The sequence below is a fragment of the Falco biarmicus genome, chromosome 5, assembly GCF_023638135.1.
Source record: "Falco biarmicus isolate bFalBia1 chromosome 5, bFalBia1.pri, whole genome shotgun sequence".
NCBI classification, from domain to species: domain Eukaryota; kingdom Metazoa; phylum Chordata; class Aves; order Falconiformes; family Falconidae; genus Falco; species Falco biarmicus.
This window is the reverse complement of record NC_079292.1, coordinates 21530442-21543895: the sequence shown is the minus strand read 5'-3', so window position 1 is coordinate 21543895 and position 13454 is coordinate 21530442. Positions and strand designations below refer to the sequence as shown.

The 13454-nt window shown below is 42.7% G+C and overlaps 1 protein-coding gene across 4 annotated transcripts; it reads right to left on the bottom strand.

Moving 5' to 3' along the window:
• Nucleotides 1–270: 270 nt before the first annotated feature.
• On the bottom strand, nt 271–11965 carry SMKR1 (small lysine rich protein 1). Of its 4 annotated transcripts, none has more exons than XM_056340746.1 (3): nt 11716–11785; nt 6287–6353; nt 1719–3766 (listed from the first exon to the last, which is right to left on the bottom strand). In XM_056340746.1, exons 2-3 carry the CDS (start codon nt 6296–6298, stop codon nt 3563–3565), a joined length of 216 nt encoding a protein of 71 aa, XP_056196721.1. In that variant the 5' UTR covers nt 6299–6353; nt 11716–11785; the 3' UTR covers nt 1719–3562. The 4 variants fall into 4 exon arrangements, with proteins under 4 accessions (XP_056196719.1, XP_056196721.1, XP_056196722.1 ...); XM_056340747.1 differs by lacking the exon at nt 11716–11785 and adding an exon at nt 9784–10350; XM_056340745.1 differs by lacking the exon at nt 11716–11785 and adding an exon at nt 6752–7071.
• Between the last annotated feature and the right edge of the window lie 1489 nt (nt 11966–13454).

Below are 13454 nucleotides of genomic sequence, written 5' to 3'. Positions count from 1 at the left end.
CAGTGGGGAACCAAGACAGTGAAAAATGAGCAAATGAGACAGGAGTTAGCTTACTGAAAACTCTATTTGATTATTTACTTCTGCTGACACTAGTGAGTGCCAACATCTAATACACCTTTTGGATGAAAGTTTTGCTTCAAAAATATACCATATTAACCTCTTCATTATGGAGATACCATTTATAAGCAAAAAAAGTCCTCAGGTCTCCTCCCCTGAAGCTGGGAAATAACAGCCAGTGCATTTCTTAAAATAAGAAATGACACAAAAGGATTCATGCCACTTCTCAAGCTTTTCTTATGTATCCTAAAGATCCACAGTGCTTTTCTTAATGTGAAAATAACATGCCAGGAGATGCAAGGTAATACAGAAATGCTGACTGAAGAGTAAAGCAGCTGATCACATACAGCTTGAAATACTCGTAATACCAAATGTGGTGAATAATAACTTTTTAAAAAACTCTTGATATCTATATATGTATCCACCACTTACATCACATAATAGTCCTGTGACTCTCCCCTCCCTGTGCCCCACCCACAAACATGCAATCAACATCCAGTGTACTTTTAACAGCTTTGGTACACAACTTCCTACAGGAAACATCCTGTACCCAAAGCAGCACACTGTGCTTGACTACTCAGTAACAGCAAAATGAGGGAAGTACTACACAAATGTGACTCGCTGCAAGACATAATGGACATAACGCCATGAAGTTCCCTTGCAGCGTGACCGTAAAACAAAGGGCCTCTGCAGCTTGCAGTTTCCCCTCAAAAGATTCTGTGTGGATTTGAGCAGAACAGGCTTTATTCATCATAAACTCAGCTTCTGTGTCCCAGCAAGCAGATAAGCCTGCCACAGAATCACACTCTTACAGGTTGTGATAAACCATAAATATCTCCAAGTGTCACGCCGCAGCAGGAGAGACTCCCTGTCAACTCATGTCCACTTGAGCCAGAGTCTTCCTTAGAAGCTAGAAGCAGAGCCTGCAGCACTCTTAAGCAACATTCAAATAGAAAATCGAGCCATTTGAAGTCCAAACTTTTCTTTAGAGATGTCTGTTGGTCTTTATTACCACCAGGGATCCTGAATTACATGCAAAATTGAGATGGATCAAGGCATGAGAGAGGTAAAAGGGAAAAAGAAAGTGTGTTTCATTTTTCAGTTTGGGCTGATTGGAAGGGTTTTCTCATCTATTGTCAAAGAAATGAATGGCAACTTTTCAGATACACTAGAAAGCAGAGTCTTTGTCCTTTGCACATTGCTGGTCACCTTTTGGTAAGTGCTCAACTGCGTCATGCAGAATTCAGGTTGGTATTTTAAGAGAAAACATATAATGGTATTTCAGTATTTTTTCCAGTAATTTTGGCATACTAAAACTTTGCAAGTCTTTGTACTCTGGTCTATCACAGATGTAAAAATGGCTTTCCTTACTTGTAACCATTGTATCAGATCAGACCACTTGCCTGTCTTGTGTTGCACACTGTCTCCCACACTGGCCAAGTAACAGTTGCTTCAGAGGAAACTGTGCACAAGGCTGTGATAGGTAGCTGGAGAATAAGTTGCCCAGAAGGAAGTTACTTCCCCAGACACCTGGTCTGCATGCAATTGCTTAAATTGGGTTCTTCAGCTTGGCAAGAGATTGTACTGCTCTTCAGCTGCTCCTGCAAACTGACCTTGGGACCCAAACTGACAGCGATAGGGGCTCCCTCCCGCGATGTTAGGCAGTTCCTACCTCAGTGCTCAGAAACACACGTTCCTTAAAGTTATGTGTAGTAAATGCATCATACAAAAAGGTTTTTTTTTTTTAATTTATGTTTTCAAATGTTTAGCTCAAGATCTTAAATACAGAGGTCACAAGAGATCTCTTGCTTTAGAATGTTGATACTTGGAGGAAATACTTAACACTATACTTGGAAAAACTATTTGCTGTGACCAGAGACTTCCTGGTGGGTGATGGGGAAGCAAGAACATGAGTAAATGCTGAGGAAGACACATTGATGCATAACAGAACAAACTAGTACCGCAAACCACATCTCTGATTCATCAGAACATGCCAACTGCCAACTAATTAGCAAGAAAACACAATATCCACCATGATTTTCTTGACATGTAGATGAAACCAATTCAGTGGAATAGCGCAGTACATACATATGTACAGCTACATAACAACAGTAGCTGGCCTACAAGCAATGCTATGATTTTACCTGTCAAGGCATCTTCATAGAGGAACATTTTAGATGGAAAAGCTGCATAAGGCTTTATCAGTTTGGGCTGATCACATAATTGCCTGTTTTGTTACCCATACAATAAAGCTACCTGGAAGTCAAAAAGGTGCTGCACCTCCTGGAGTTTTAAGTCAGAAACAGCCTTGAGAGCCAGCTCGCTGCTCTGCCAGATCAGCATCACAGATGTTCAGCCCCAAGACAGCAACTGAAATTCTGATGTGATACTTCCTGTGCACATCACAGTACTGCTCGGTTTAAAGAGCAGTCTTGCAGGCTCACAGTCCCTTGGGTATCCTAGAGAACTGGGAAATCTCCCCTCATAGTAGTTCTAACCCACTACAGATTCTCTTTTCCCAACTCTTTCTCCAAGATTGCAGCCCTTTTGCATTCCTCCCCACCTCTCCACAGCCTCCATCAGTTCAGGACGTATCCTTACCCCTCCCAGTCACTGCACTGCATCCTTCCAGTCAGTGTAAGGATCTGAGAGAGATGTACAGTTTCACTCAACATGCTGCTTCACAATTTACCAAGATCGGCATTAAACACATGTGGAGGGAATGGAGTGAAAGAACTATGAACTGTAACACAAAGTTTGTGGTCTCTAGCCAGGATGTTGGGACTAAGGCAGATTCCTGTAAGGGAGACCTGGATGGGGGGAGGGGGGTTCATCATAACCTCTAACTGTGTGTAACAGCATCACTGATAATATCTAAGCCAAATCTCCAGATTTTAACTACAGCCAAAGGAGGGCCGGTGGTTTGCTGGAGCTTCAAGCACTGCTTATCTGACCAAAGGTAGCCATTTAGTTTAGAACAAGGTGAATCACGCAGATACACAGATGGCATCACATGGCTCTTTGTTGACCCAGAGAGGGAGCACTGGATGACTCTCAGGACAGATAAGCTGACGTTATAGAAATCATACTTAACACTGTCAACCTTACCATGGTATCAAATTTCTGAGTTCAAGTTTCCACCAGTGCCAATTAAACCAGCTGGAGGTACACCAGCATATCAGGGAGCATGTCCCATCCGTAAAAGAACGGCAGGGGTATGGGTAAAGCAAACTCCACTACAAACCCTCCAGACACAATGTTTTATTCCACACAGGGCTGGAGGGTGAAGGGCCACAGCTGAAATTACAATGGCACAGTGTCACTTACCATTTGTCACTCTGTGCTTGAGCTATAATAAGAGTCTCTTTGTATGGACACAACAGTGATTATGGCAAAATATTTGAGCTAACCACTGGAGAGGTCAGTACAAGTCTAATCTGCAAAAAAGTCTCTTCTTCACTGGGGAGCTTGATTTCACTAAGTCCTTTGCTTTCCAGCCATCCGGTTACTTTCCTTTCTTCCCCTTCTTTTTGGGAGAGCCAGGCCAGGGAAAGCCCCGGAATGCCAGGCAGGCAGGGGCATTGTGACAGATGTAGTAAGCGTTGAGCATGGCAGCTGGGCTGAGGATATCCACTTCCTTCGCCATCTTCTTTCCTTTCTTCTTGGAGCTTTTGCCTTTGCCACGCTTGGGTTTGCTGCTTTTAACTGCCTGCAGAGAGAAAATGGCCAGAAAACCACTCAGTTCTGTGTCTTTATTGTCTCACTTCTGGGCAGAGGATCCCAAGACATCCCGGAACAGCTGTTTCATTGCGTCTTAGTCTTGACTTGCAGTATTAGCTCAGAGCCCATGACTCTCTACTCCTGTACCCTGTGGTGATTTTTATGTGGACTCACAAGCATTAGTACACTTTCACCAAATCCGTATTTGCTCTGTAGGCTGTAAGAATCTTTAAAGTCACTAGACAGAGCTAATTAGTGTTCCCCTGTGCTTCTCTCTGGAGAAGAAAAAAAAAGTTTGTGCGCAATGGAAATTATACATCCTTTTCAACTGCATTTTTAAAATAATGCATTACAATACAATCTTGAAGTAAGCCAAGTCTATGTTCATCCACTACTGCATGTCTACTTGTGACTGGGTCATAAACTAGAAAATCAGGTCTTCCTTCTTAAAGCTGCAGCCTTTTCAAGGCTCTGTGATACCATTGCCCTTCTACCATTAGCAGTAACACAAATGTAAGGAGCAACTCTGCCATTCTGTATGTAGGAAGGTGTTGCCAAGACTCCCCAAAGCCCTAGATCAGCCCAAAAAAATACTCCTGTTAACCCTAGTTGATTAGCACTTGTGCCTGAACACCCAGCCTCTGGCCTCTCAGAGGGATTTGCCAGAGTCTGATTCACTCCCTGGATTGTTTTCTCACCCATTCTGGCCACTCCTTGCAACAAGCCTGGAGCATGTCTACTTGGAAGACACTGCCTCCAGGCATCGAGCAACAGAAATGGTGTCAGGGACCCAGAAGGATCTCTCATTGCTGCTTTGTAGGCAGGAAAATGGTGAGGGTAAACAGAGCCAGAAGGTGGGCAGCTTCCCAGGAATGTCGATGCAGGGACAGCTAGTCCCAGAGAAAAGGCTGAATGGGAGCATTTACACATAAAGAGTGACTAAAAGTATCTGATCTCTGGTCTGATGCCAAGAGCACTTTCAGTACATACCAAGTCACTTTATGCATCTGCCCATCTATTTCTGTTGTTTGCCTGGTTTTGCATACTGTAATTACATGGATCCAAGCACTTCATTAGTAAGAGTCAGCACAGATACAGCCAGAAAGGTCACATGTAACTATCAGTTGGGCATAAACTAGGGGAAAGCAGTATACGTAGCATATTTTTCATGGTATCAGTTCTAAAGAGCCCCTTTACAGCTCAGTACTGTTCAGTGCAAAAAGAGCCAAACATTTGTTCTCTGGGGTATGAGAACAGTCAGGGATACAACCTTCAGAATCAGCCAAGACTGTAATGTGAAGAAATATGTTTGGGTAAAGAAAAAGGGAAAAAAAAAAAAAAGTGTCAGTATTTTTATATAAAACATACAGAACCACTATCCACAGAAGGAAAAAATCAGACAGAAAATAAAGCGTGCAAGCTGCAGCTGACAGCAGATTGTTTCCTAAACCTCCAGTCATGCAGATTGCAAACTACTTGAACTCAGACATATATTAGAGAAGGTGACAAGCCTTTTCTGCAGACCTTAATTGGATAGAATTTTTAGAATACTTTGTGCTGGAATGTGCACACTTCAGAGAAGGTGCTTATGTCAGTTTTTTCAGCCAGTTACCTGAATCACACTCCCTGTTTTACACACTCCCAGCAGGGTCTCTGACAGATTTTGTGAGGACGATTGGGTTCCTGGTCAGAATTTGGCCTGTTCCTTAATAAAATGTAAAAAAAAAACAAACCACAACCCAAAAAACCCAAGAGAGAGAGAAGTCCAGAGGTCCTTATAGGTAAAGGCAAACTGTTGGCTAAGTCTGCAGTGAGAAAGAGGGACTGCCTTTCATCTAGAGCAGCCTGTTTCCACTGTCCCCCTGCAGCAGATACCTCTGACCTCCAGGCTTTAAATGTTCTCAATAATTGCCAGCAACTGTCTTGTCTTCTGTTTCCCATCTCTCATGAAATGGGGCATCAGTAAGCTGTAGTCTGCAGTCAGCTCACACATTCGAGCACAACCAAGAGCAGCGGCTCCCAAAGCACAGAAAGCTAACAAGCTACGTAACACTTTGTGTGTTTATGTACTCATACAGCAGTGCTGAAGCCAACGCCTCACACACCAGCTGAGGAGCCCAGGATTTCTTATGCATTTATCAGGCAACCAGAGGACATGATGCAAATTTTTTGCAGTGTGTATAGGCAGGACTCTTACAAATCAGTCTTCCTACCCTGATCTCTTCTGAGTTTTTAAACTACAGCCCAGCATGACATCCAAACACTCTTCAAAAGTACTGGGAGATCCATATTTGTGCAGCATTTTCATTCACCTACAAGCAGTAAGATTTGAGGCTTTATAGGATGTGTGCAAAGTTTTACAGCCCATACCCATGAAAAGCAAGAAAAGCTAAAAGTCAGAATCAGGTGCATACTTGTACAAAAAGTAAATTTGGTCAGGTCAGTTTATACCCTGCAGCTTAACTTTATTTCCTTAAAAAGTGGTATCAATACTCCAGAAGAGTCAAACCTGTATTGCCATGTCGAAGTCTTTTTACAGAGCAGTGGGACTCCACATCAAGCCCTGAAGATGGACCCTGCAACACACAGCAACGCAGTGGGTAACGCACTGTGCAAAGCACTAGTATCATTCCTCTCTAAACTTTAAAGGGGGGGAAAAAAAAGTTAAAATGAGTTCCTTGCAAAAACAGGTGGACACGTATCATAGCTAAAAGCATTTCTTTGTAGACAATCACCTGTGAAGTCACCTAGTAACTGCCTGAGTCGAGGACTCCGAGCTTTTCAGCAAAGCCCTTGAGATTCACCCCAGCAGCGCACGCCTAGGCAGGGGGAAGAGGAGAGCCTGAACCCCAGCCCGGTGCCGGCCACCTGCAGAAGGCACTTGCCCGGCCCCACGCCCACGGCAGCGCTGCCAGGCTGCTCCAGCCCCCCTCACCCACCGGCCCCGTCCCGCGGCCCACCGGCAGGACCTTACCTCCCCGCCTCCACAGCACCCTGCCCCCTCCTCCCCTTTGGCACAGGCAGAAGGAGCGAAGTCGGGGGGAGAGCCTCCTCCGCGCGGAAAGACAAGTTCTCCACAGCCTTTGCCCCGCCGCCACCGGGGGGTGAGAGGCAGCCGGCTGGCTCACAGAGACACAGCGCTCCAGAAATAAACACAACGCTGAAGCGCAGCCCCTGCTCTGCCTGCAGCGGGAGCGGGACCACCGGGCGCAGCCTCCCCCCATCTACCTCCCGCGCCCCGTTGCCATGGCACCCACGCCGCCTCCCCGGCCCACGCACGCGCAGTGGAAGGCGGGAAGCGGGGTGGGGCGGAGCCGCGCGCCGCTAGCGGCCGTAGCGGTAGCAGCGGGCGCGTCAGGAAAAGGGCGGGAAAAGCTTTTCCGGCGCTGAGGGGAGCTGCCGCCGCCGCCCCGCCCTCCGCGCTCAGAGGGAGCCGGGCGAGAAACAAAGCACAAAGACGCTGCTCCACCCACAGCCTAAAGTACTAGCAAAAGGTCAGTGGGGTGAGGGGAAGGGAGAAAAAAAACCAGAACACCAAACCACAACAACTTGTAGCTGAGAGGAGGAGAGAAGAAAGTTGTGCTTTTCAAAGTTATAGGGAAGACTGACGTTCAGTAGACTGTCTAATGAGTATTCACGTTATTTGTGGGCAAAAAGCATCGGGTTGGGAAAAAGCTTCGGCTTCCCGCCCTTGTTGAGGGAGGAGCAGACCGCGCCCTCACCCTCTTAGCTATTGCAATGTGAAAATCGGGGGGCGCTCTTTGTTTAACCAAGTGACCCAGCGTCCTTTACCACAGAAACAATAGAAAAAGCTCTTCTTTTGCCTCCTTGGAGAGCCACAGTGTCGCACAGCAGGCACCAAAAATTATGCATGAGTTTTGTGAGTTCGAAATCCCCATATAGGTATTAAAAATTACGCTGAGACCCAAGGGAAGCAATGGAGGTGGATGGGTCGGAGGGAGGAGCAGACAGCTGAAGGGTTCATTTCAGTGTTCTGCACCTTTTTTAGGCAGCATTTTTTTCACAGCCAAGATACTAGTGCTCATAAATACACTTTTTAAAAAAATTTGGAGGAAGGATGGGAGACCAGTGTCTCTTCTGTGTCCCTCAGCAGCAGGCTTTCACTTGTAAAGTGCTAAAAATCGAAAAGTACAAGTGAAAAACAACAGTAGGAGCTGAATTGCCTCATAGGAAAAAAATACTTCACAATTTCACTGTTGCCAAACCCCAACATATTAATGAGTCTGCCTAGATCGTGCATTTATTTTTCTCTCAAACACTAACCACTCTAAATCTGTTCTCTGGTATGTAAACCCATAGGATGCACTTTATCATGTTTTAAAGCTCTTATTTGAAATCTTGACAGGTAGGAGCTTAGAGGGTTTTTTATTTTAGTGTGATTTCTTAAAGAAATGGGGTTTTTACTGGCATACAGGCTGCCCATCAACCCGTCTGCAATAACTTTGGAGCTGGTTGGCTGATTCCAACCGATACTGATGCAGAAGTAAGAGTTCAAATACATGAATTCTCTATGCGTTTCATGAAAATCATCAGCTGCACAGTGTGGGAGGGAGACACTATTAATGTCTCTGTTGAGGAAATGTTAACGCAGCTCAGCCTGTCCCAAGGCTGTTTGGCAGGAGCATGTGCTGACATTGCAGTGGGGGGGACGGGGCAGTATTTAAAGGCAGCGTGACATGAACCAACCTGTAGGAAGACAGCTTTTTTTTTTTTTTTTTTTATAACTATTAATTTAACAAAACAAGGTTTCTCTTCATTTTGGGAACGAGAGGCTATAAAAGAAGTTTCATATATCAGAAATGCTCATCATTTTAATACAATGGTAAGTAATAAAGGCCAACATAACATTTCATTTTTTAAAATCCACTTCTGGGAATAGAGATGCCTTTACTTTTTTAGTTTGCCTATTGGACATAACAGCTGTCCAGCCTTTGTTTTCTCCCCTGGTATGAAGTTTGTACATATTATAGTCTGCTATGTACAGACATTTAAATAAATCAGCATTGGAAGGGACTGTGGGTAGAGGGCTATAAATCTCATTTACAAAGACATCCAACCATCTTTCCCACTCTTCGCCTCTTCCTGGCGGCTACAGATATTGTTGGGTTTATTACAAACACAAATTTCCATCTCACAGAATTAATAATGATTAACAAGCATTCAGCTGTTGCTTTGGACACTGTGAAGTGATGCGGTAGTTAGAAGGTATGCAGACTCTAAAGAAGTTTTTCTAATACTAGTAGTTGAGTGGACATACTTGCCTGTGAATGTACAAGTACTGAAGGAGGACAGAACTACTCTGTAGTGGTGGAAATGTTGGCAGGGGTGGTATTTCAGCATGAAAATAGAAGTGGATATAGAGAACGAGCCAGACCAGTGACTGAGTGGAGTAAAAAGCAGTTTAATGAAGAATGATCAGAAGAACTCCCAGAAATGAGAACAAAATAAGAGAACAACAAAGAAAACAAGAACCTAATAAGACATGAATATAAATAAAAGTACTGGTGAAAGAAAGGAAGAAGGCGGTCAGGAGGAAACTATTGAAGGAAAATAATTATCACTGCTTGAAGACTAGATGTCAAAAAAAAGCTAAATGACAGGAATGAGTGCAACAGCAAAATGCAGTGGGTGACTAGAGGAGGAGCTCAGGAATAGAGGAAGCAAAGAGCAAAGGCACTCCTTAGCAAAATAGAGGTCTAATTATTATCTCTTTTATCAAGAGGGAAAGTTGAGCCAGGAGTGCAGGTTGGATGCAGAAATGAGACCAGGAAACTTTGGAAATAATATCAGCTGGGTCATCACCCAGCGTCGTGGCTGAGTGTGGGTGTCGGCAGGGAGCAAGATGCTGCTGAGGAGGATGTTTTGAAAAGCAATTTAGAAATATAGAATGGAAACCATTAGACCTATTTATCTTGAGCTGAAAGGGATTGAGTTAATGGAAAACATAATTTTATCTTTCCAAAGTAATGTGTTTGAGTGCCTGACCTGTGAATGCTTGAATGCTGTTCCTGTGAATACGATGCAGGCCTCTTTCTGAATCCAGTGGAAAAAACTTCTCTGTTGTAATCGGGACATGTTTTCACGAACAAGTGGTAAGACATTCAGTGTAGAAAATACACATCTCCGATTCTTTTCCTTGTCGTGGATATTTTGTTTCCTCTGGAAAATACCAGCCTTTTCTCTATTGCGACTGTTCTCTGTTGCCACGAGAGGGATCCAGGAGAATGTGCTCTTCAGAAGGAATTGCTTTCTGATCAGTGAGGAATATCGAATTTCACTGAGGCTAATGAGCATGTTATCTCTCTTCTACTCAGACTAAATGATGGAGCAGTTGAACTTCTTTGTATTTAGTGGTGAAAGAAAATGAAGGATACTGTTACCCTGTCTCATAGGCCATTTTCAGGGCAATGGAGAGGAAGAATTGTGGAGGTTCCTTGCCATTTGAAAAGGTACAGCACCTTAGTCTCTGGTTGGTCCAGGCAAAGATGTAGTTTGCGTCTTGTTTTCAGTGTCTAAGCTCCTATTCTTCCTTTTCTCTCCTGTCTCTAAGAGGCCACAGGCAGCTGAATCAGTTAGCTATTTGAGATTAAAGTAGCCCGGGCAAAAGAACAGTTACTGCTGAGGAAAATCTCAGAGGAAGCCTCATGCCTGATTAGAAGGAGCCAAAGACAGTGAAAGAAGCAAAAAATGGAGAGGGAATAGGGAAAGGCTTGGTAGCATAGCTCAGAAAGAAGGTCTGCAGATTTTCTGAGGAAAACACTTTTGAATGCATCTTGGGATGGATAATGAAAGAAATAATGAAAGAAAATTTTTTTACTGTGTTCAGGGAAGAATGATATTGTGTAATTTTTATTAACAAACCACATGGTGTAAAAGAAGCAATCATAATTATACTCATTATCTCCTTTTAGCAAACACAAGTGTCAAGAGACAACATTATACTCACTATTGAGGCTAAAAAGAAGTAACAGTAGTGACAAATATGTCTGAAATATTAGAATAAGGAGACAAAAGTTAGCCTGTGCAGTCAACTGTTGTATTTTGTAAAGATGCTTGGACTTGGCTACAAAACAAGTTACACATGTGAGGCTTTTGATAAATAATTAAGGTAAGTTTCTGCAAACTACCAGTAGTTTGCCTCATAAAGTCATGGCTGTAGCTACAACTGGATAAATAAAGAGTGCTTTAGCTATGACAGCTGTCATGCCAGGACATCTCAGTATCATTATTTTTATGGAAATATTCTCATAAGAGAAAGGATATTTAGGTTATGGTCATTTTCACAGAGAGAAAAAAAATGTATATGCAGAGGCAGGGGACCACATCCAGACAGACAATCAAATGACTACTGAGAAGTGTGTGGTGGTAGAAACATAATATCTTAAGTTCACTACTTCAACAAATTGATAATATATATTTTTTTTTAACAAGTTGTTTTAACAAACTGTGGAAATAATGAAAAGCCAGTGTCATACAGATTCACATCCTTTCCCTGCAGTGCTTTCCCTCTTGTCTTTTCCCAGCACTAACCATGAGCCTTCCCTATGTCCTGCAGAACAGAATTCCTCTTTCCCTGACCCCGTCATCTGCCAGGCACACACAGATCCATCAGCCATTACACAAGTGTGAAACACGGGCTGCTTTCTGCCAGCCCAAATGGATAATGGCTGAACTCCCCCTGTCTTTGCCTTGGTTGGTGAGGTAATAGAGTTGCTGCCAACTTTCCCAACTCTGAAAGGAACTTCATATCTTTGAGGCCTTTTATCCTCCAAATTTTCATGAAATTAGCTAACCAGTTGGAAAGTTGCCTATAGAGGACTGAGAAACTAATAGTGTGATTGCATGTGCCTTACATCCCTAGGAAAGAAGGCTAAAAATAGAAGAATCTGTACTGAAGTACTGAAGAAAATGACTTACCGATGGTGAAACTTGCAGCCACCACCTGTAGGCTGAAAAAAGTAAAGCTCTGCATATACCAGTTAGAGTAGGAACTGAGAACACACGAGCATTCCTGGAATCAACAGTCATGTTTGGGGTAAGATAACAGATGTTCCTTCAGCTGTACAGAAACCACCAGAAACTTTGTTCTGAAACTTTTTTGCTATATGTCAAAATTATTATTCCATAGCTGCTGTTTCCTAGCTCTTTTGAGATTCTTTTAAGAAGAAAATCCTCACCATGAAGCAAAGTTTTAAACTGCTACCTGCTTGCAGTTTGAGGAATGCAATAGGAGGATGAAGTCTTTTCTAGTACTGTTAGAGAAGCAACACATAGGACTGTACGAAGTACTGGTAACGGAGTTTGCTAGAGGGGCCTCAGTTAATATGCTGCTCAAACACCTTGAGGGAAAGTCTTTGGAGTATTACATTGTTTGAATTTCCCACATCTGTCTGTAAGTGGAATAAACTTATTAAAATAGAGGTTCCCTCTGTTCCTGCTAAACTGGCATTTCAGCCCCACAGCTGCTCTGCTGAGTGCTGTGTAGTCCCTAGCGGGGTCAGCAGTTTTTATCAGCATGAACTGAAACCCACATTTTCCAGCTTTTCAGAAGAAACCCTCACTAAACATGGTACATCTCCATAGAAGTACAGTCTTTGTGACAACTATGTGATAAGAAACAAATATTAATTAAAAGGTGTACCTTTCCCTAGCGACTTCTTTATGCAGAGGTTCAGGTTTTGTGTAGAGGTATATCTCTAGGAAGCATAACTTTTGGTGGTGGTAGTGGAAACAGTTTGAATGAGTGAAAACATTCAAAGATAACAGTTTGTACCATCCTCTACCATACAGGCAATTCAGGTAAGCATTTGTATTCCTATTTTCTACCTCAGTAAAAATAGAAGGCACTGAAAAGTCATAGAAACCTTATCTCAAGCACTATTTAAATATAAAATGTAGAAAGATTACATTGTGTATGTACTGGTTATTTTTTTCCAACATAAACATTGTGGGAAAGAGCCTCTTGGGGAGTGGGGGAAGTTTTGAACCAAATACCAGAGCTTTTCTAATTTTCTGATTCTTTAATCAATCAATTTAGATTGATTAAATTTACGTAATCAATTTAGGCTTCTTGTTCCTAAAGGTTATCCTGTAAGGAAATAAATCATATGAAGGTATGAAGTGTGCTCTCCTGTACTTTATGATTAAGTGCTTATAATATAGACAGTCTCTAAGCCTCAGCTTTTGCTAGGAAGTTCACATCAAAGGTGAGTTAAGTCTTTATTATAAATACATGGTAAAATATAGAAACTGGAACTGCTTTAAGCTGGGAGATCCTCTGGTTTCAGTAGAAAGACCTTTCTTTTTATCAACTCATTTTACAAGTGATGTCCCAAATTTATGCTAATTATTTTCCCCTTGAAGAAACACTTACCTTCATGACCTTAGTTTATTAAGACTAAAAGGATTTGGATATATTGATAGCACTTCCTGTACATTCACACATAGTTGTTGGGGAATTAGATTGTTTTCTAAATTGCTGTAAAACAGAGAATACCAGAGGAATCATAAAGCAAGGGGAGTAATTGGGTTAACCAGAAAAAAACCACCACTCCAGACTCTTCAGTGTGTGACTCTTTCAGGGCACCATGTGAGGGAAGAAAAAAAGGAACCGATACACCAAGGGGTGTCCCTTGTGTCAGGATACATAAAACCAC